Below are 22,644 nucleotides of genomic sequence, written 5' to 3'. Positions count from 1 at the left end.
ACATCATCATAGACAGCGGGAGACCTGCATTCACACTAATGCACAGATGTCTTTTGAAATATAAGATGTTTTTGCCCTGTCTGATTAATTAATTAAGACATTACTGACGGTGTTTACATTAATTTTGCGTCATAAAAGCATTTTGAGACTCACACAGACGTGCGCTCGCGAGCACTCTTCACAAAGCGCCGCGTGAGCATTTGAAATGGAAAACCTTCTGTCAGTGAGTTACTTATTTTTTAATATACAAGCACACTGCATTCCTAACGACATGAATGAAGCCTTCGTTGAGCGTTTGTAAGGAAAATACCGGCGGGCGAGAACACACTCTGTAAGCGTGACATCAAAGCTAAGTTTCTCACAGCACTTATCCTGTGCAAAGAAGCCTGCGAATGTCATTGCGATTCGCGCCGTCAACCGTTCCGGACGTTATGAAATATTATTTTATGGTTCGTGTGTGATTGTGTGTGTGTGTATGTGTGTGAGATAGAGAGAGAAAGAGAGAGATAATGGAAGCAATCAGAATACGGGTGTTTCTAAAACACACGCAGCGCCACCGCGCATCTGCAGTTAAAATCTAAGCTTAGAATCGATCCAGAATCATTGGAGAAGAATCTTTTCTCCCACCTCTATTGTAGCCTATAGTATGAACAACACAATATTAGATAGATCAAACACAAACAGTTTTTTTCCCCTTTTAGGCCAGGCATGTGTAACGTGCCAAGTTGCTTCTTCTGCAGACTTTACTCTCGCGTGTCACATGACCAGACTTTAATCGCAGCCTTTGCGGTTACGAAATCGTGTTTTGTCATATCGCGATATTATCGCAAATGCAATTAATCGTTCAGCCCTAGACTGAAAAGTAAAAAATGATTAAATACCCATGAGAAGGATGCAATACTAATGCAATACTAGACATTGCAGTTAAGGCATGACCATTGGACAGTGAAATGCTCGTTGGGTCAGCAGGATCTGACAAAAACATGTGGCGGAGAAAATACAGATGTTAACTGCAAAAGAATGAAGAATTAAGGTGAAGAATTGAGTGTGAAACCATCAGGAACCCTTTAGTCTCCAGCGCCACCATTTTCCAGAGCTGCAACCTACCTGGAGTCTCCAGAAGTGCAAGGTGTCAGGATCTCAGAGACTTCAGTTAGGTAAAGAATCCTAAAAAATGACCCCCACTAAATAAGAATCACAAGCTGAAGTGTTGTAAAATACATGAAGACTGTTTTTTTATAGGCTTTATGGACAGATAGGTTGAGAGTGACTCTTGAAGGACCAGCACCACATCCTCTAATACCACTGTTTGAAGAATTAATCTTCCAGAATCTGGCAGTATGTTTTGGGAGTTCATGTTTAGTCCATCTCTGCAAAACGGACTTCAGGATGGACTAAATGAACTCCAAAAACGTACTGCCAGATTCTGGAAGATGAATTCTTGACATAATCCTGACACTTTGCACTTCTGGAGACTCCAGGTCGGTTGCAGCTCTGGAAAATGGTGGCGCTGGAGACTAAAGGGTTCCTGATGGTTTCACACTTAATTATTCACCTTAATTCTTAATTCTTTTGCAGTTAACATCTGTATTTTCTCCGCCACATGTTTTTGTCTGACCCTGCTGACCCAACGAGCATTTCACTGTCCAATGGTCATGCCTTAACTGCAATGTCTAGTATTGCATTAGTATTGCATCCTTCTCATGGGCATTTAATACTTTTAGACTTTTCAGTCTGAGTTAAATCTCTTTTTTGGCTCATTTTATCTGTAAAAGTAAACATGCCTAATAATTCTGCACACCTGAATATAAGGTGTTTTTCATTTCCAGCCTTCATGAACAATTATATATATCACTTATACATTATTAAATACTAAATGAATAGTAGTTATTAGGATCACTGTGGTTTGGAATTGGTCAGATGTCCCTGGAAAAAAATATGATCAGAAAATCAACGTGCCTAATAATTCTGCACACAGTGTGTCAGTAGGTAATATCAGTTTACATTTCTAAACATTCCTTTTGCCATTAATTGTAATAATGAGTTATCAATAATCAGATTTTTGCACTTTTATTTAGTGAAACATTAATGGAATCAGTGTTGCACCAACATTGTAATGCTGAACTATACCAATAAGTTGATCATGTTCATGTTGGTCAAAAACTTAAAAAAGAGGTGTTTAATATAACATTTCAATTCCAGAATGATATTTTTTTTATATATATATATATCAGGTGTATAAGCAGTTTTAGGTTCTAGATACAGGTTTGAGTTATATCTGAGTTTCTGATCAGTGTATAACAGTGTATTTCTTCCAGGTGTTCAGAAGATGAGAAAGCCACTGAAGTTTCTCAAGGTACCTGAGGTTTAAATCAGAATACCTCCATCAGTGTAAGTACAGGAGCTCTCATATAGTTAGAGCTTACTAAAGCATGTGTTCTTCTGTACAGACAATGACAGCGAGGCCGAAACTGAAAGGACAAAACGTGTGCTGGTCAAATGCTGAACTTACAGCTGTAATTGAACATTTTAAGGCTCATATAGCCAAAGGAGAACTGGCCACACTGACTGAAAGACCGCAGTGTAAGATCGCTGAGGATCCTGTTTTGGGAAAGCACAGTGTACAAAACATAAGATATTTTGTAAGAAATCGAGGAATTACCTTGAAAAGCAAAGCCTAAAATAAGTGATGTTACATCATGTGTCTCATTTGATGCTGGATTTTTATTTTGGTTGTTGGTTTTTGTTAGTTTCATTCTATGCACGTGCAGAGGGTGGGGGGGGGGGTGGCTTTGGGTGCTCGAGCCCCTGCCCTTTTTCAAAATGAATCAAAAGTGCCCCTCTCAGACAAATATCAATGATAATATAGTGGTCAATAAAACTAAATAATTGTGATTATTATAACATGACAATGTATACAATAGTAACGAACGGCTCAAAAGTCGGACATTTTCTGTTGAGGCGTTGCCATAACGTGTTGCTATCCGGTTGCTATGGGTCGCGTGCGCTTTGATTGACAGCTGATTTTCCACTGTTCGGAAACGGCTCTCGAGCCAAATATGGTCCTTTCAGAGAGTGTGTGGCCTTACGGGAAAAAAGTAAACCAATATTTTTTTTTTCATCCATAATCAGAGCTAATGTGTTGACTTAATAACAAATCTATATATTGTATATTTTAAAGTATTACACAATTCACCAATGCCCGTTTGTCATGTATAGAACACCAACCAATCGTGATCTGGCAAAGCAAGTTCAAATTCCATTGGGCGATGTGAAGCGGTAATTTTCTGTTCTTATTCATAAATCGGTTGAAAATGACATGGACAAACGAACTAACGTTTGTGGAATGATTTCCTGCGGTTTGTCTCATTTTATAAATTGCATCACTGACTAAATGGATTTTAACTGACAACAAACAAATCTGCACAAAACCACAGCAGCAGCCAAAGTCGCATTAATGGTGTTAAATTCACTTGTATTAATATTGATACACCGTTTACTATTTCATGAAACGATCAAAGTTAACAAAACCCAAGTGCCACCGGCACCTACAGGCCTATTATGTGAAGTGTAGGCTGGCGAAATGGTTCCGTGAAAGGACTTTATTATATGACCATTTTTGGATATTATGCAGCATTATGAAAGAAGTCTCTTATGTTCATCAAGCCTGCATTTATTTGATAAAAAAATAGCAATATTGTGAAATATTATTAAAATAATGGTTTTCTATTTTAAAATAATTTAAAATATAATTTATTCCTGTGATCACAGCTGGATTGTCATCATCATTACTCCACTCTTCAGTGTCACATGATCATTCAGAAATCATTCTAATATGAGGATTTAATGTCAATGATGGAAACTGTGATACTCTTTTCAAGATTCTTTGATTAATAAAAAGTTAAAAAGAACATAATGTTATATTTCACAATATGTATGTATGTATGTATGTGTAACGTACTGCTCTGAGACAGAAGGTAGAAGATCCAAATGCAGCTTTATTGGAGGGGTAATCCACACTCATAGTCAAAAACAGGCAAGAGGTCATAACAGGTAAGCAGTCCAAACAAGACAGGAGAGACAGGCAAACGGGTAATCCACAGAACAGGCAAGAAATCCAAAACCAAGAAACATGAAACCAGGGAGAATGCTCAGAAATGCAGTATAGACAAACAAGACTTCGCAGTTAAAGACAGAGTGAACATGGTTTATATAGGCTGGGGTAATGAGGTGATGAAACAGGTGCAAACAATGAATGATGATGAGTCCGGGCACAGGATGATGGGTAATGTAGTTTATGATGAAGTGACAGTCCGGGTTGGAGTGCCCTCAGGTGGTAATGAGGGGCACTCTCACTTGTGATTGTGACATAGCCCCTCCTCAAAGGAGCGGCTTCCAGACGCTCCTAAAATTGTCAAGGAGGGAGGTGGACACGGGGGTGGGATGGAGGGCCAGGCCCATGGAGCGGAAGAGGGCCTGGAGACCGAGCAGAAGACCAGGAAGGAGCAGGCTGAACAGATGACCAGGGTGGTGCAGGCCAGACAGATGACCAGGGTGGCGTAGGCGGGACAGATGACCAGGGTGGCGTAGGCGGGACAGATGACCAGGCTGGCGTAGGCACAGCAGGCAGCCAGGGTGGAGCAGACGACCACCACATCAGCGCAGACGAGGTTGAAGACCCCCACGGCGGAGCAGACGACCACCACATCAGCGCAGACGAGGTTGAAGACCCCCACGGCGGAGCAGACGACCACCACAGCAGCGCAGACGAGGTTGAAGACCCCCACGGCGGAGCAGACGACCACCACAGCAGCGCAGACGAGGTTGAAGACCCCCACGGCGGAGCAGACGACCACCACAGCAGCGGAGACGGGTTTGAAGACCTCCACGGCGGAGCAGTAGATGGCACGGTCGGAGTCCTCTCTGGACTCGTGACTGGAGGCGGAGTCCTCTCTGGACTCGTGACTGGAGGCGGAGCCCTCTCTGGACTCGTGACTGGAGGCGGAGCCCTCTCTGGACTCGTGACTGGAGGCGGAGCCCTCACTGGACTCGGGACACGGGCCGGAGCCCTCACTGGACTCGGGACACGGGCCGGAGCCCTCACTGGACGCTGGTCAGTGGCGGGAGCCGTCTCTGGACGCAGGTCAGTGGCTGGAGCCGTCTCTGGACGCTGGTCAGTGGCGGGAGCCGTCTCTGGACGCTGGTCAGTGGCGGGAGCCGTCTCTGGACCCTGGTCAGTGGCTGGAGCCGTCTCTGGATGCAGGTCAGTGGCTGGAGCCGTCTCTGGACGCAGGTCAGTGGCTGGAGCCGTCTCTGGACGCAGGTCAGTGGCTGGAGCCGTCTCTGGACGCAGGTCAGTGGCTGGAGCCGTCTCTGGACGCAGGTCAGTGGCTGGAGCCGTCTCTGGACGCATCTCTGGCGTGGCGGCGGCCATCTTGGCAGAGGGTTCTGGCATGGCGGCGGCCATCTTGGCAGAGGGTTCTGGCATGGTGAATACAGGACAAGGAGGCACAGAAAACCTAGGACTAGCGATCCTCAGCACCGGACATGGCGAACAGGGTGTTAGGTTTTGTTCACAGCTCCTCGCTGGAGCTTGATACATGGTACCCCTCCCAAAAACCGTTTAGGGGAAACGTCCTCTTCTATTTCGCCAACAGTGTAGGAGGAACCACTTAACGACAGTGCATAGTCCAGAAACTGAGTGAGTGATCCACGAGGACCATCACGGATCAACTTTGATTGATATTGTTCATTAAGACCATAACAAAAGAAATCAATGAGTGCACAGTCTGGGAGATCAGAGAAATTAGCAATAGCTAAAAAGTCCTGAATGTGTTTCTCGAGTAACTGGTTACCTTGACGTAGACGGATTATTTGAAGTGCTGGATCCATGATGGCCAAGTCTTCTGTAACGTACTGCTCTGAGACAGAAGGTAGAAGATCCAAATGCAGCTTTATTGGAGGGGTAATCCACACTCATAGTCAAAACAGGCAAGAGGTCATAACAGGTAAGCAGTCCAAACAGGCAAACAAGACAGGAGAGACAGGCAAACGGGTAATCCACAGAACAGGCAAGAAATCCAAAACCAAGAAACATGAAACCAGGGAGGATGCTCAGAAATGCAGTATAGACAAACAAGACTTCGCAGTTAAAGACAGAGTGAACATGGTTTTATATAGGCTGGGGTAATGGGGTAATGAGGTGATGAAACAGGTGCAAACAATGAATGATGATGAGTCCGGGCACAGGATGATGGGTAATGTAGTTTATGATGAAGTGACAGTCCGGGTTGGAGTGCCCTCAGGTGGTAATGAGGGGCACTCTCACTTGTGATTGTGACAATATGTATATATATATATATATATATATATATATATATATATATATATATATATATATATATATATATATATATATATATATATATATATATATGTATATGTATATATATATATATATGTATATGTATATATGTATATATATATATATATGTATATATATGTATATATATATATATATATATATGTATATATATATATATATACATACATATTGCCCCTTTTTTACATTTGAGCCCCTGCCCCTGAAGAACTCTCTGCACGGCCCTGTTATGTAGGGCAGCAGAACCCAGAACGGCTGCTTGAATATAGTTTAAGGTAGAACTGGAATTAATTAGCGAACATTAGTATTTTACTATGCAATTAAATAAACTGTTCATTCATTAGCCTACTTTACTTTACCTCTGTCTTTACACTGCAAAAAATGCTATTCTTATTTAGTATTTTTTTCTTGTTTCCAGTGCAAAATGAAGTGAGTTTTTGCTTAAAACAAGCAAAATTATCTGCCAAATGGGGTGAGAAAAATGAAATTATTTCTGTTTGGGACAGAAACAAGAAACAAGACAAAAATACTAAGTAAGAAGAGCATTTTTGCAGTGTATCCCTTCATTTTTGCAGTGTACACACTTCAAGTAGCTCGGCGGGGGAGATTGATGAGGCGCACCGGGAAGATGCGGGGGACTTTTTTTGCGCTTTATTTGGTAATATTTCAAATGAATATGAATATAATAGTATCAGTAATAAATTTTGGCGCCCCTATGGATGAGTGGAGCTCCTAGCATTTGCCTATTCCGCCTTTGCCACAGGCCGGCCCTGCTGTTCACCTACCCCTAACCGATAAACACTTATTATTAAACACATGTTAGACGCTTTATTTCAACTTTTCTAATATTTTCTTCATTTCTATTGGAAATAAATACCTTTCCGATCTGATATGTGATGGGAAAAGGGAGTAGAGCGAGTTCGGCAAAAGGCGGATTCGAACCGCGGGTCGATTTGTGTCAACTTGATGCCATGCGTCTCACCCCTACACTATTGCTGCTCTCACTGATATGGTGATTTCCATTATTTTCGTCTTGCCCAACCAGACATTTAGCAAACAAGGCGGTATATTTCTACTGTAAATGGCATCTACTGCAGTAAAAATGTTCTGAGAGGACCCACCCACATTTGTTTTGCTTCCGGCGCCCATGCTATAGATGATATGAACTAAAGGAATAACTGATGATTTCTACAACATAACTCAATCAACACTGAACGACGACACTATACTCTTCTAGAGCTGCTCTACAGCCCAAACTAACTTCATAATCAAATATCATTTTAATAAATGTAATATAATACATAATTTTCTGTTATCACTGTATTCCTGTTAGCTGCTTTGAAACTCTGACTCGACAATTGTGCAGAATTGTCTTTTTGGGTAAAGCGTCTCTTATAAGTTGTTTCTCTATATGCTGCAGCATTTATTGCATGTCGAGTGAGTTCATTTAATATATATCAAAGCCTGTTTAATGACTGATTTCAAATGTGCCTGTTTGTTTTGTCAATCTTTCCGAAGCTTTGTAATGATGTTGTATGCTTTCTGAAACATGTTTGTATGTTTGAGGGTGTCATTTTCCTCTTAAAATGGCATCACATGATAAAACTGGAAAAAATGTTATATTAATATTTTAAGTCATAATTAAAGTACTTCTAAAACACTTTGGTCCCTGTAATGTTGTATGCTTTTTTGTGTAATGTATTGGAGATCCGGTCCTCTTAAATCTCCTTAGTCTTGGTAATGAACCATATCGTCAGGTGTGTGTGGGCATGTACCATTAAACACACACGTCCTTATAATGTTGGATTGTGCAGTTGTGTATTGTGTCTAAAGATCAGTCCTCTTAAAGGATTAGTTCACTTTTAAATAAACTTTTGCTGTTAATTTACTCACCCCCATGTCATCCAAGATGCCCATGTCTTTCTTTCTTCAGTCGAAAAGAAATGAAGGTTTTTGATGAAAACATTCCAGGATATTTCTCCATATAAAGGACTTAAATGGGCTCCAAACGGTTCAAGGTCCAAATGACTGTTTCAGTGCAGCTTCAAAGGGCTTTAAATGACACCAGACGATGAATAAGGGTCTTATCTAGCAAAACGATCAGTTTCTGCGAGAAACCGAGCAGTATTTATGCTATTATTTTACCTCTTATCAGACAAACGTGATCGTCTCTGACCTCCGCCATATTTTCCGCTAAGTGAGTCAAATACGAGCATGGTCATAGATATATCGATCGTAGATGCCTCATTCTACTGATCAGTGCAAGCGCTAATGAGGCATCTACGTATACATCTATGACCACGATCGTATTTGACCTCACTTAGCGGAAGTTATGGCGGAGCTCAGAGATGATCACGTTCGTCTGATAAGAGGTAAAATATCCTGGAATGTTTTCATCAAAAACCTTAATTTCTTTTCGACTGAAGAAAGAAAGACATGGACATCTTGGATGACATGGGGGTGAGTAAATAATCAGCAAAAGTTTATTTAAAAGTGAACTAATCCTTTAAATCACCTTAGTCTTGGTAATACGCAGTGTTTTCAGGTTAGTGTGTGTGTGTGGCATGTACCGTTTAACACACACGTGCTTATAATGGTGGATTGTGCAGTTGTGTATTGTGTTTAAGATCCAGTCCTCTTAAATCACCTTAGTCTTAGTAATACACCGTGTTTGTGCGATGGGTAGGTTTAGTGTAAGGGGAGAGAATATACAGTTTGTACAGTATAGAAACTATTACGCCTATGTATACACTGTGTGTGTGTGTGTGTGTGTGTGTGTGTGTAGGTGTGTATGAACATAGAGCAGAATAGAGTATAAGGGATGGATAAGACAGATGGCATCAAATACAGCATTTTACATTACAGTATATGCCTTGTGATACTGTAAACTGATTACCATGGTAGAGACTGTCACATTACTGTAACTCACCCTTATAAAGCTAAACTACAGTATAGATTCAGTCATATGGTATAATGAGAACATTTATTGTATTGGCAGCAAACTCTGTTCTATAGCCCATAACCTCATGGCCATGTCGTAACTTCATCACACCTTTTGACCTTTTGAATAGATATTATTAAACATTATGGATTCAGTTACATAAGTTAGATAATGTAATTGTATTCTCTTATGTGAAGGGTGATTTGAAACATGTTTCTTGCACTGTTTGCTGTTAAATGAACTGATTGTTAAAGCACTAAACTGAAAGAAGATCACACCGTTGTGTTTCGGTGATTAAACCAAATGTTCTCATTACATATTACAATAATCTTGTGTTTGAAACAATGATTATATGAAATGAAAATATGTGCAACTGAATGAAAGCATGAGATCAGGTTTTGAAAGAATGACGAGCTGTGTTACAAGTGTGATCAGTTTGTATTTTTGTACCAAGAGTTTTGAAAATGTACACCTTACTTGTGAAAATAGTACCAAAACGAATAAAAAAACTGTAAATGATTGACAGAGATTTAACATTTACAGTTATTCTCATATAGAAATAATTCATCTGTGATTTTACTGTCAGATCAAGTTTGAATTCAGGTCTATATTCAGTTATTATGGATAAATTCAATAAAATAAAGTAAATATGAAGCTCAAATCCTCAACAGCATTAGTTTTAGTGTGACATTAAACATTAAAGTGTCTTTTTATTTAGCAGAGGTGTCAAAAGTATTCGCATTCATTACTCAATTAGAAGTATAGATACTAGGGTTTAAAAAGACTTCTGTAGAAGTTGAAGTATCTACTCAAGCTTTTTACTCAAGTAAAAGTGTAAAAGTACTGGTTTCAAAACTACTTAAAGTATAAAAGTAAAAGTAATGTAAGGGGAAAAAAATGCCATTAAAGGGACAGTTCACCCAAAAATGAAAATTCTGTCATCATTTACTCACCCTCAAGTTATTCCAAACCTGTATGAGTTTCTTTGTTCTGAAGATATTTTGAAGAATGTTTGTAACTAAGCAGATAGAGCAACCATTGACTGCCATAGTAGGGGCAAAATACTATGGCAGTCAATGGTTGCATATAATCTGCTTAGTTACAAACATTCTTCAAAATATCTTCAGAACAAAGAAACTCATACAGGTTTGGAATAACTTGAGGGTGAGTAAATGATGACAGAATTTTCATTTTTGGGTGAAGTATCCCTTTAAGGACAAAAGATTAGGCTGCACCACAGTGCATACCCCACCTCCTCAAAAAAACTTTTTTCTAAAGGCCATAACGACTAAAATGTTATATTAAAAAGTTCATGTTGAAATTTTTTAGATGCATAGGCTACCCGTTTCAGCCGCATATATTCCCATTGAAAATCAATGCATTTTAGGACAATGCAAATACATTAAAGAACCATATGAGTACTACTGAGCAAAAAGTCAAAATTCAGAGGCATGTTATCAATAACCATTATTTGAATATGTGATCAATGTGGCCAGATTGGGTCGATGATTTCCAGCCCAAAAACTCACCAAAAGTACATTTATATTAAAAAAAATGGTTATTGATAACATTCCTCTGAATTTTGACTTTTTGCACCTTTACAATACTTATAGGCAACTAGTCACTCCAAGAAAAATCCCAAAACTTTAACTGCCAAAATAATGTGATATTATTTTATTGCCATACCAATCAATGTTGATAAGTAAGTTATCATTTTATCTCCTTAAAACATAACATTGATGATTAAAAAAAAATCAATTTCCCAGTAAAACGGATCAAATATGACTGGGCTATATGTCCAGGTAGAAACTGTCAAAACGGCAATCCCTCAGAAAAACACAATGTCAACAGTAAGAAGCCAATTTACGTGCAAAAAGTGCCCAATATAGAGATTGGAAAAAGCAATGTAATTAACAGGCATTTCACACGTTAATGCACACAGCACTGTCAAAATGCGTAATTCATTGATACTGTACAATAATCATCATGGACAGCAGTCACGGTTATATTTATAAAAAGTCTTCGAGTCACAGGTGTAATTCACGTTTGAGAGTTGAGTCACTCTCCCACTCTTTACTGTAGATACAACTTACTGTATATTTATGCCACTGGCATAGCGATCACTGGAATATACAGCTACGAGTCATCGCGCTAAAAACCCGGTGTTGTGCCGAAATTTTTCTTTGCTGGTACTGCGCCCAAATAAAATCTTACTGAAAGCTCACTTTTTGAGATATCAACCTCAAATGTAGCACAATTTGTTTAGATGCGTGGCTTTGATTTTCTAGCAGTTTTTGAGTTCAACATGTTTTATAAAGTACATATTTTATATAAAAAATGTTCATAAACAATTTTCATAAGCTTTTCGATTTCAATTAGTGCAATATAATCCGATGTGCAATCAACTCTGCTTAGTTCTGTACATAAATGATTCTCATTTCTGCTGCCTATTACCCCCTGCCATAGTATATCAAATATAATATCAAGCATCATACTCATGCTGGTGATTTCTGCAATGGAGTGTGCTTGCTGAGAAGACTGTGACAGTAGAAGGCAAGAGGTTTCCAGTGGTCCAGCATTACTTTGTCAGTATTAAAAAAATTGACCTACCAAAATGATTCTGCCCTCTACACCTCTAGACATTTCTGGCTGGGAAGTGTGTTTGATGAGAAGATTGTGTCTAAATATATTTACAAAATAATAAAAATCGTAAAATATTATTACAATTCAAAATAATATAATATTTTTATGTACTTAAGATGTCAATTATTCCTGTGATCAAAACGGAATTTATCATCATTACTCCAGTCTTCAGTGTCACATGATTCTTCAGAAATCATTCTCATATGAGGATTTGATGATCAACAAACATTTATGATCAGTATTAATGTATTTTTGTGGAAACCATATTACATTTGTCTTCCATGACTCTTTGAATAGAAATAGAAATTTATCTTTTTTTAAAGAATGTTAATGTAACAGCTGTCACTTATGATCAATGTAATGTATCAAATTTATTTAAATGTGTATAACAAACATATCACATGAAATACTGTAGACCCATTACTCGAGTTTTAAAGATGACTTTTCTTCACTGTGTTCGGTTATTTGCACTTATATTGGATAGGCCTATGTTTCCTTTTATTTACAGCCAAATAGGCCTTACAAGATTACATTTGTTTATCAAAAAATGAGATTTGAAAGTTTGTCGTGACGTTGTGTAACTTGGGAGGAAACGATTTGGTTACAAAAAGCTTTGAATAGCAAAAAGTGCGGAACTCTATTTATTTATTTATTTTATTTATTCGTCTTTTTTTATTGGATTTAAAAAATACAAAACAATTCAGTATGTTCTCAAGACATTTAACAAACAATGTTTATCAGCACAAGGACGCAATAACTACATACAATAAATTAAATTAAATAAAAATGAAAGGGGGACAAAAAAATATTAAAGTCATTGGCTGCACGAATGCAACGAATGACGTCATGGGCGCGCACGCGGTGGGCAGCCTGATTCTGGCAGGCAGTCGAATTTCGGCACAACACCTGTTAAAGTCATGAATGAGCGTGTCTGCCTGCTGATCGCTGATTGGCTGAAAGTGCGTGCTCGTCGGCGAGAACCCGCCCTATCTGGCAACACTGTGTGTGATTTGTGCAGGTGCAGGCGTGATTGATCACCTACAACCCAATAGGGTGTCGGAATGGTTTGTGTTTATCCTTCTCATCCAACCACAATCAAATTCACTCTATCCGGATGGCATGATTTATCTGGATAGTTTTTTTTTGGAAAATGAAAGGAATGAAAATGGGGGGCGGTGACAAGATGGCGGAGAGAGTGGACGCACTGTGAATAGCTCAGAGTAGCAAAGCCTTGTAAATCAATGGAATTAACTTTAAACTTAACCAAACCCTGAAATATCAGATAGAGAACTGTAGAGATCTCATCATAATAATTCAGAATCCTGTAAACGACCCTGCGAACCTCCTGGAGGACGATATTGCAGACCATAACATGTCTAGCACGAAAGCTAATGCTAAATTGAAAGCTCTCCAAGAACACGACTATGGTGGACCAGAAAGGATGGAAACTAACATCAGAGGTACTAAAACACCTTAACATCCCCTTCCAAAACACCAGCACCACAGAAAAAGTCCAAACCAGAGGAAGTTATGACTGCTGGCGCCCATGTTGAAGACGCCTCTAACGCTGCGATATTGGCTGCTATCGGAACTCTTCAAAACATGATGCAGGACTTCAAAGCGGAGCTAAAGCAGAACACGCTGACCATAGCAAACATCGCGAAAGCGGTAGAGTTTAACTCTGCCGAGATCAAAGATTGTAAAGAACAGTGCCAAAAACTGCACGCCGAGGTGAAACAACTGAAAGAGGAGAACACGGATCTGGAGAAAAAAGTAACAGAAGTGGGAAAAAGAGCTGTAGAGTTGGAGCGTTATAAGAGAAGATGGAACCTTAAATGGATTACTGGAGGAAAAAGACGAAAACACACGACAAATCATCTCTGATATCATCGGGAAGATTGCGCCACACTGGAGGGAGAAGATGGATTTCATCCTGGATTCGGTGCACCGACTGGGGCCGAGTAACACCAACCGCCCTCGTCAAATAATCATGCAGTTCACAGGACGCCACTTCAGGGACGAACTCTGGCGGATTACCAAACTTCACCGCGTATGCAAGGATCTCAACATCCGCTTCGCAGAAGACCTCACCAAGGAAGACAGAGAGGCACGGAGTGCTGTATGGCCAAAAGTTGAACAAGCAAGGAAGGCAGGTCTAAAGACAGTGTTCCGGGGCCCTCATGCTTTCATTAATGGTCAAAGAGTCTCACCATAGACAGTAGTCACAACTGTCCAGGGTTTTTTTTGTTTGTTTTTTTACTCCAGATGCTTTCATTAATGGACAGAGTCTCACCATAGTCACATTTGTCCAGGGTTTTTTTTACTCCAGATGCTTTCATTAATAGACAGAGTCTCACCATAGTCACAACCGTCCAGGGTTTTTTTGACTCCAGATGCTTTCATTAATGGAAAAAGTCTCACCATAGTCAGTTTTTTTTTTTTTTTTCTCTTTTTTTTCTCTGATTCCCGAAAACAAGTGAGTTTAAATGAATACGTATTCTCAGGGTTTTGCTACTATGTTCCTGATAGGAAGCTTCTACTGTTGTTCTAAGTAAGTTCAGTAATCCTTTGTTCTAGATTTTTATATATATATATTTTTTTATTAATATATATTTTTATTTTTCTATGTTCAGTTTAAAGAGTAACATTTCATTCATTTCTGTTAATGCAAGGGGTTTAAGAGACATGACAAAAAGAAAAAGTATTTTTTTATTTTGTAAAGGGAAGAAATCAAATATGATTTTTTTGCAGGAAACCCATTCTAAGGTTGATGATGTTATATTTTGGTCTAAACAATGGGGAGATGAAGTTTACTTTAGCCATGGCACTTCAAGATCAGCAGGTGTCGCCATCCTCCTAAATAATTTCAAAGGTCATATTGTGTCCCATATGGCAGATGATTTTGGTCACTGGTTGATTCTTATCATAAACATAGATGGTCTGAAATTTATTTTTGTCAATATTTATGGATATAACATCAGTAGACAAAACCGAAACCTACTTGAGCAAATTGGTTTAGAGTTAGACAATCTTAAATTAACACACTCGACTGATAACATTATCATTGGTGGCGACCTAAACCTAGTTCATGATGAATTTCTTGACAAATACCCTTGTAGATACTCTGTAAGTCATCCAAACACCATATTCATGAACTTCTGCGAAAAACACAATTTGGTTGATGCTTGGAGACACTTAAACCCAGAAATATCTAAATACTCCTGGTTTAGTTCAAGCCACAAATATAAATCCAGAATTGATCACTGGTTAATTGCAAATAATTTGCTAGTTTATAATATTAGTTCTGATATTTCTGCTGCACCACTAACAGATCATAGTGTTATTCTACTACAGATCAAACCCAATGATAACAATGTCCACACACACACATATTGGAAGTTCAATTCCAGTCTGCTCAAAAATAATGACTACTGCCAAAAAATCAAATTATTAGTGAAAGAATATGCCAATTCTGAGGAGCTAACAACTGCTACCAAAAAATGGGAATTCCTAAAATATAAAATACGCCAATTTACCATCTCATTCAGTAAAATCCTTAAAAAAGATAGTGAAAAACAACAAGTAGACATTATTAATCAGTTAAATATGTACTGCAATAAACCAAACCCAACTGAAGATGATAAACAGAAGATATTAAGCCTCCAACCTAAACTAGATGAAATTTACAGTCGTAAGGCCCAAGGGGCATTTATTAGATCCAGAGCTAAGTGGATTGAGGAGGGGGAAAAAAATTCATCGTATTTCTGTGGTCTTGAAAAAAGAAGACAAGAAAAAAATAGCATCAGATCCCTGATGATTGATAATAATGAGGTCACAAATGAAAGAGTAATATCTTCAGAAATCTGGAAATTCTATAGCCAACTCTATAGCTCTAAATTCTCTAGCATGGACTGTCAGAATTTCTTTCAGGATATAGCAAAACATATTCCAAAATTAGAGGATGGCTTCAAACAAACATTTGATAATCAAATAACAATTACAGAACTAGACGCAGTAATTGGTAGTCTCTCTCTTAACAAAGCTCCCGGATCTGATGGTCTCACAGGTGACTTTTACAGACATTTTTGGGTTGATTTAAGAGTCCTGCTGCTACAAGTCTTTACTGAAATATTCGAAACATGTGTGCTTCCACCAACAATGAGACATGGAGTTATCATCTCTATCCCAAAACCTGGAAAAGATCCCAGAATTATAGATAACCGAAGACCCATTACACTCAGAAATTCAGACTACAAACTCCTAACTTACATCTTTGCTTCTCGTCTTCAAACAGGGATTTCAGATATTATTGCAGATACACAGTCAGGATTCTTAAAAGGAAGGTCAATTCATAATAATATAAGATTGGTAATGGACATTATTGAGTATAGAAGCCAAATAGAAGATGATGGTTTCCTTCTATTTCTAGACTTCTATAAAGCATTTGACTCTGTGGAACACCCATTTATTCTCTTGGTGCTCAAACACTTTGGGTTTGGAATCAAATTTAGACAATGGGTTGGTGGCTTATATCGAGATATTAGTAGCTGTGTCCTATTACCTAGTGGTACCACCCCAAGCTTCAAGATTAATGTGGGTATCCCTCAAGGTTGCCCCATCTCACCATACCTATTCATCCTAGCCACAGAAATGCTAGCAATCTATATTAAAAACTGTAATGATATTAAAAAACTTAATGTACTTGGCACAGACATAATAATCAGCCAACTAGCGGATGACACAACGATATTCTTAAAAGATAGATACCAAATTTCAACAACTATTGCCAAAATTGAAAAATTCTCAAAAGCCTCAGGTCTAACATTAAACTTAAAAAAATGTGAATTGCTTGCTGTACACGACACTTCACTGAAAAACATCTGTAATATCCCTATTAAATCAGAAATCAAATACCTGGGAATTTACCTTTCCAAAGACCAAAAGCAAAGCCAACTTCTGAATATAGAAAATAAAATTAAAGAATGCAAATCAAGATTAAATAGATGGCTACAGAGGGACTTATCAATCATAGGTCGTATTTACCTAACTAAAATGGAATGTTTATCAAGATGTATTTACCCAGCCTATTCCAATGCCATTCCAAACAAATTGATTAAATCTATCAACCAAATCAACCTAAACTTCATTTGGAGAAACAGACCACATTATATGAAAAAAAGCCATATGGTTAAAGACACAAAAGATGGAGGACTAAAAGTTATTGATTTCGATTGCCTTAATGGAACCTTAAAAATAAATTGGCTAAAATCTTGAATCAAACATAGCAACTCTTTCTGGTATTGTATTCCAAAGACCTTATTCAAGAAAATTGGAGGATTAGAATTTCTTCTTAGAGCGGACTTTAATATAAATAAATTACCTATATCATTGTCAGAGTTTCACAAACAAATACTCTTGTATTGGAAAATGCTATACACACATAACTTCTCACCCCATACATGTGTACTCTGGAACAACAGATATATTTTGCACCGCAACCGATCTCTGTTCTTTGATGATTGGTATGGGAAAAACATATGGTCCATGTCCGACTTAATGGATACCAATGGACATTTTTTTAATTATGAACAATTTTGCATTAAACATAAATTCAATCCCTCAAAATCAGACTTTTTAAAATTACATAAAGCAATACCCCAAGGTTTTGTCCTTCTAACAAGAAGCATTTTGACATATTATACGATTCAACCACAATTGGCCCCACTATCAATTCAAGGGATCTATATTCTGGATAAAAAATGCACTAATCACTTTATTAGAAAATGTTTTATTGATTATCTTTACCCTAACAGCCAAAATAAAAATAGCATCCTACAAAAATTTGATAAAGTTTCAATCATTAAGCTGAGAACAATGTATCTAACACTCCCTATACCTCCTAAAGTGAAAGAAACACACTTCAAAGTAATGAACAATATTTACCCCTCTAAAGATTTACTGAATTTTCGCTTTGGTATAGTTGATAATGTATGTACATTCTGTGAAAATGATGTTGAAACTACGGACCATGTATTTTTCTCATGTAATGTGATTCAGACATTTTGGTGTGATATGTATAATTGGGTTAAGCTAAAGATGTCTTCACTCCCAACCTCTTTCTCTAGAGACGACATAACATTTGGATTGATGTTACAAAACAAGGGTGATGAGCTTTGTATTAATACAATCGTATGTCTAGCTAAATTTTTCATTCACAAATGTAGAATTGTGAAATCATCTCCCAAATTTGTTGTTTTTTTAAATGAATTTAAAATGTATATGAAATCTTTGAAAATCTTAAAAGGTCCTAAAGCACAAAAAATATTTGATACCCTAAAACACTTCCCAACTGAGGTTAGTAACTGAACAATGACTGAAATCTCCTTGTGTCATATTATAATCTTTGTTTTTTTGTTTTTGTTTTTATTTTGGTTTTCTTTCTCTTCCTCATAATTCACCCTTATTTTTATCACGAAGACTGTTTATAATTTCCTGCCTGTATTAAGAGCTGCTCTCTCTGGCTATGTATTCTATTCTGAAGAAACGATTTCTATGCAGCCATGTTTGTTTTGTAAATCTTATTATTTTCAATAAAAAAAAAAAAATAAAAAAAAAAGAAAGGAATGAAAATATGCCGAAATGGAATAAGAGTAACGAGGCTATTATTAAAATGTAAGGAGTAGAAAGTACAGATAATTGCTTGAAAATGTAAGGAGTAGAAGTAAAAAATAGGCTGAAAGTATTTGTACTTCGTTACTTGACACCTCTGTTATTTAGTTATTGTTCCATATATAAATCTATTTCTCTTTTCATTCATCATCTTTTGTCTTTGTCCTGCAGAATATTATTCACTTCAAATATAAATTAATTTAAAGTATTTTAGTGAAGCTTCATCAAACCAACATCAAGAGATTTTAAAGCTTTAATCTGTGAAAAACTCTTCAGGTTCTGCAGGAGGGATTGAAGTGAAGGAGGGAGATTCAGTCACTCTAGAGTCTGGTCTCACTGAAGTGAAGGATGATGATCTGATTCAGTGGAGGTTTGGATATGAAGGATTCACTGTAATCGCTGAAATCAATGTAACGGCCGACAGCTTCACTGTATATGATGATGTTCTTGATGGGAGATTCAGAGACAGACTGAAGCTGGACAATCAAACTGGATCTCTGACCATCACAAACATCACAACCAAACATTCTGGACGTTATAGACTACAGCTCAACAACTATGAGACGGTTTATTTCGTTCTCACTGTCATTGGTGAGTTAAAGAACATTTACACCTGTTTTTTAATGACAAAACTGAAATTACTTCACACACCATTTTGTTGTTTTATGATTTAGTTTATTTCAAATGTTGAACTATTTAATTTAATAAAGCATTATAATCTGTTGATCTGTGACAAACCCATTTTCTGTGTGTTCTGTGTGTTTGATGATTCAGTGTCAGTGACGGAAGGAGATTCAGTCACTCTAGAGCCTCGTCTCACTGAAGTGAAGGATGATGATGATGATGATCTGATTCAGTGGAGGTTTGGATATGAAAATACTGTAATCGCTGAAATCAATAAACCGGCCGACAGCTTCACTGTATATGATGATGTTCTTGATGGGAGATTCAGAGACAGACTGAAGCTGGACAATCAAACTGGATCTCTGACCATCACAAACATCACAATCAAACATGCTGGATATTATCAACTACAGATCAACAACTATAAGACGGTTGATTTCTTTATCACTCTCATTGGTGAGTTAAAGAACATTTACACCTGTTTATTAATGACAAAATTAAAATGAATTCACACACCATTTTGTTGTTTTATGATTTTGTTTATTTCAAATGTTGAACTATTTAATTTAATAAAGCATTATAATCTGTTGATCTGTGACAAACCCTGTTTCTGTGTGTTCTGTGTGTTTGATGATTCAGTGTCAGTGACGGAAGGAGATTCAGTCACTCTAGAGTCTGGTCTCACTGAAGTGAAGGATGATGATGTGATTCAGTGGTGGTTTAGAAACACTGTAATCGCTAAAATCAATAAACGGGCCGACAGCGTCACTGTATATGATGATGTTCCTGATGGGAGATTCAGAGACAGACTGAAGCTGGACAAGCAAACTGGATCTCTGACCATCACAAACATCACAACCAAACATGCTGGAGAATATAGACCGATCAACCCTTACTTGTGGTCTTCTTTTATCCGTCTCTCTGTCTACGGTGAGTTAAATATCAGTTCCACATGTTTTATTTATTACAGCGAGATCTAAAGAAGTATTGTCACAGGCCGGTGTACACTGTAAACATACTCAACTCCACACGTGAAAATATCAACTCAGCACTGCAAAACACTCCAAACTTCACAATGAATAAGGCAGTATTCGGGCTCAGATGGACACCTTGATACACGGAATCTTCACACGCTGGCATAAAACAGGACTCTATTGCACCATCATCTCCACGTCACTTATCTTCCTCATCTAACATTAATGCCACAGCAAGTTAAAAAAATCCTGCTTCCTCAGTCCTCAGTCCTTCCCTTGCGCCTTTACTGCGGCTCCCGCTGTTTCTTCCTCTTCCCCCCACAGTTGGGCTGCGATCGAAACCGCATACTCATTGAGTAGGTACTCATTTTCAATAAGTACTTACTTAACGAGCTCTAAAAGAGTAGGTACTATATTGCCTGATCTCGTTAAGTATGAATGCGATCCGCACTTTATGCGCCATGTTGACGTTATCATGTGACCTACGACGTTATCTCAAGCGCAACAACTTGAAAGACGAGTGACAGGTTTAATTCATCGATCTATAAATATCTTAATATTGATTAAACTTGTTAATTTTGTGGGCTTGTTGAAGAAACAGCTGCCCATTTATTTGATATTTGATATTAACCCTACTAATCTGACCCAGTTTTATCCTTACCAAAACCCACAATCGTGATCTCTTAAATATGTTGTTAATTTCTTTATTTTATATGCAAAACATTTCATCCACAAGCAAAATTGGCCTAAATCTCCTTTATATTTTCCTTTTTCTTTTTAAATTTAACTCCTGTTTTATCCCTCAAGCTTATGAAATAAAATTTAATTGCATTATGCTGAATTATTCAAAGATATCTAACCTTGTTATTGTTTTTTCTTTGTATATAATGTATGCAACCCCATTATATTTGTTTTATTATTAGGATTGTTAAAGATACAACCATGTAATTATAAAATAAAAGATAGGCCTATGAGTGACAGGTGCAGTAACAGCTCAAAGCATCAGTAACTCCACAGCCCGACCTGTGCAGTTTCCCTCAGAGTCTGCAACGAGGACGTCTTTCAGCTGCTCGAGGATCTCACCTTGGGAGAACACTGTTGATTTTATACTCTTAAAATGTAAGTTCACTATTCAAAATTAAGATTACCTCAGAATGAATTGCATTGCTAGCCCACTAAAACACTTACAATAATAATAATAATAACAAATGCTGACCAATACTTAATTATATTACTTTTTTTTTTTACTGAAAATTATATTGTTTTAGTAAAACAAGCAAAATGCAACTTGATGTCATATGACATAGCGATGCATGAATACACACTAGACAAATGCAGCCGATGTGAATACCAATTTTCAGTCAAGCAATGAATAAATGCATGAGTTAATAAAATATTTTATTTACTGACAACAATAGGAAACATGAATTAATGAGTAAAAGAATGAATAAAAGTAAACATCACAAATGAATAAGTCACCATGAAACAAAGCTTTATTCAAACGTATTGTTCTAACAAACCATCACACATTTACAGACGGTGAACCCCACATCTGCTGCCATCTCAACACAGCTGTGCCAATTCTGTGGCTTTATGTTGATGAAGCAGTTGACCACCGTGAACGCCTTCGCCTGTCCTAGCCCTCCATCATGTCCCTCCTGAACCCCACAACCTTGAAGCAGGAGTGGAGAACATGTGCGGGACAATCTCTGACTGCTGATGTCTGCTCCAAACATCCGTGTGTCTGCTCTCCATCAGCATGACTACTGAAAACGCTTTACAATTCATGTTGTCAGCATCCCATTTCTTGCCATATTTGATTTAATATTTTTACAATTACATGCTATTTGTATTGTAGCTTTATGACTTTTGTGGTGTAGTGGGCTAAACACTGAACTGATAAGCAGAAGGTTTCCTTGAGCAAGGCTCAACCACAGAAGCTCTGCAGCAAACGCACAGACATCAAGAATCAGAAAAGTGCTTAAATAACTCTGTTTGAAATTAAAATAAAATACAACTTAATATTTAAATTGATGTTTTATTCATTTCTGTAGTATACTCAAAGCCTTTGATGACAGGCTTCCTTCATCACCCTCTCTCCAGTCTCCACCAGATAAACACACACGTGCTCTTCTGGCCCTGTAACATCAGACAACATTCACGTTACCTGTATCTTAAACAACACCTTGATAAAAGCACAAAAGTTTTTGTGCTCAATACTACATTTAAATGTTGAGGTAGTTGCTGATGTGTTAATGTTCCTCAATTCATCAACAGTACTAATGGACAAATAAAAAAGATAACTTATGTTTAGTTACTTTATGTAGATTTATTAACATTACTGACGTTCATGTAAAGTGAACATTGTTGACAACAGAACTACATTATAGCCCACACACATCACTCTGATC

At 37.7% G+C, this 22,644-nt stretch overlaps 1 protein-coding gene across 1 annotated transcript in view; it reads left to right on the top strand.

Annotated features, from left to right (window-relative positions):
* The window catches only part of LOC307120422 (contactin-4-like), a 61,296-nt gene extending 39,036 nt beyond the window's left edge, over positions 1 to 22,260 (top strand). Inside the window, exons 2-5 of the mRNA XM_079807451.1 lie at positions 18,912 to 19,226; positions 19,410 to 19,715; positions 19,899 to 21,352; positions 21,770 to 22,260. Of these exons, the coding sequence (XP_079663577.1) occupies positions 18,912 to 19,226; positions 19,410 to 19,715; positions 19,899 to 20,239 (962 nt within the window). The 3' untranslated portion in view covers positions 20,240 to 21,352; positions 21,770 to 22,260. The remainder of the gene's footprint in view (positions 1 to 18,911; positions 19,227 to 19,409; positions 19,716 to 19,898; positions 21,353 to 21,769) is intronic.
* Positions 22,261 to 22,644: the final 384 nt, after the last annotated feature.

This window comes from Gobio gobio, assembly GCF_949357685.1.
Source record: "Gobio gobio genome assembly, chromosome: 24".
Classification (NCBI taxonomy): Eukaryota; Metazoa; Chordata; class Actinopteri; order Cypriniformes; family Gobionidae; genus Gobio; species Gobio gobio.
Note: the sequence above shows the minus strand (reverse complement) of the source record. Positions and strands in the feature narration are given on the sequence as shown.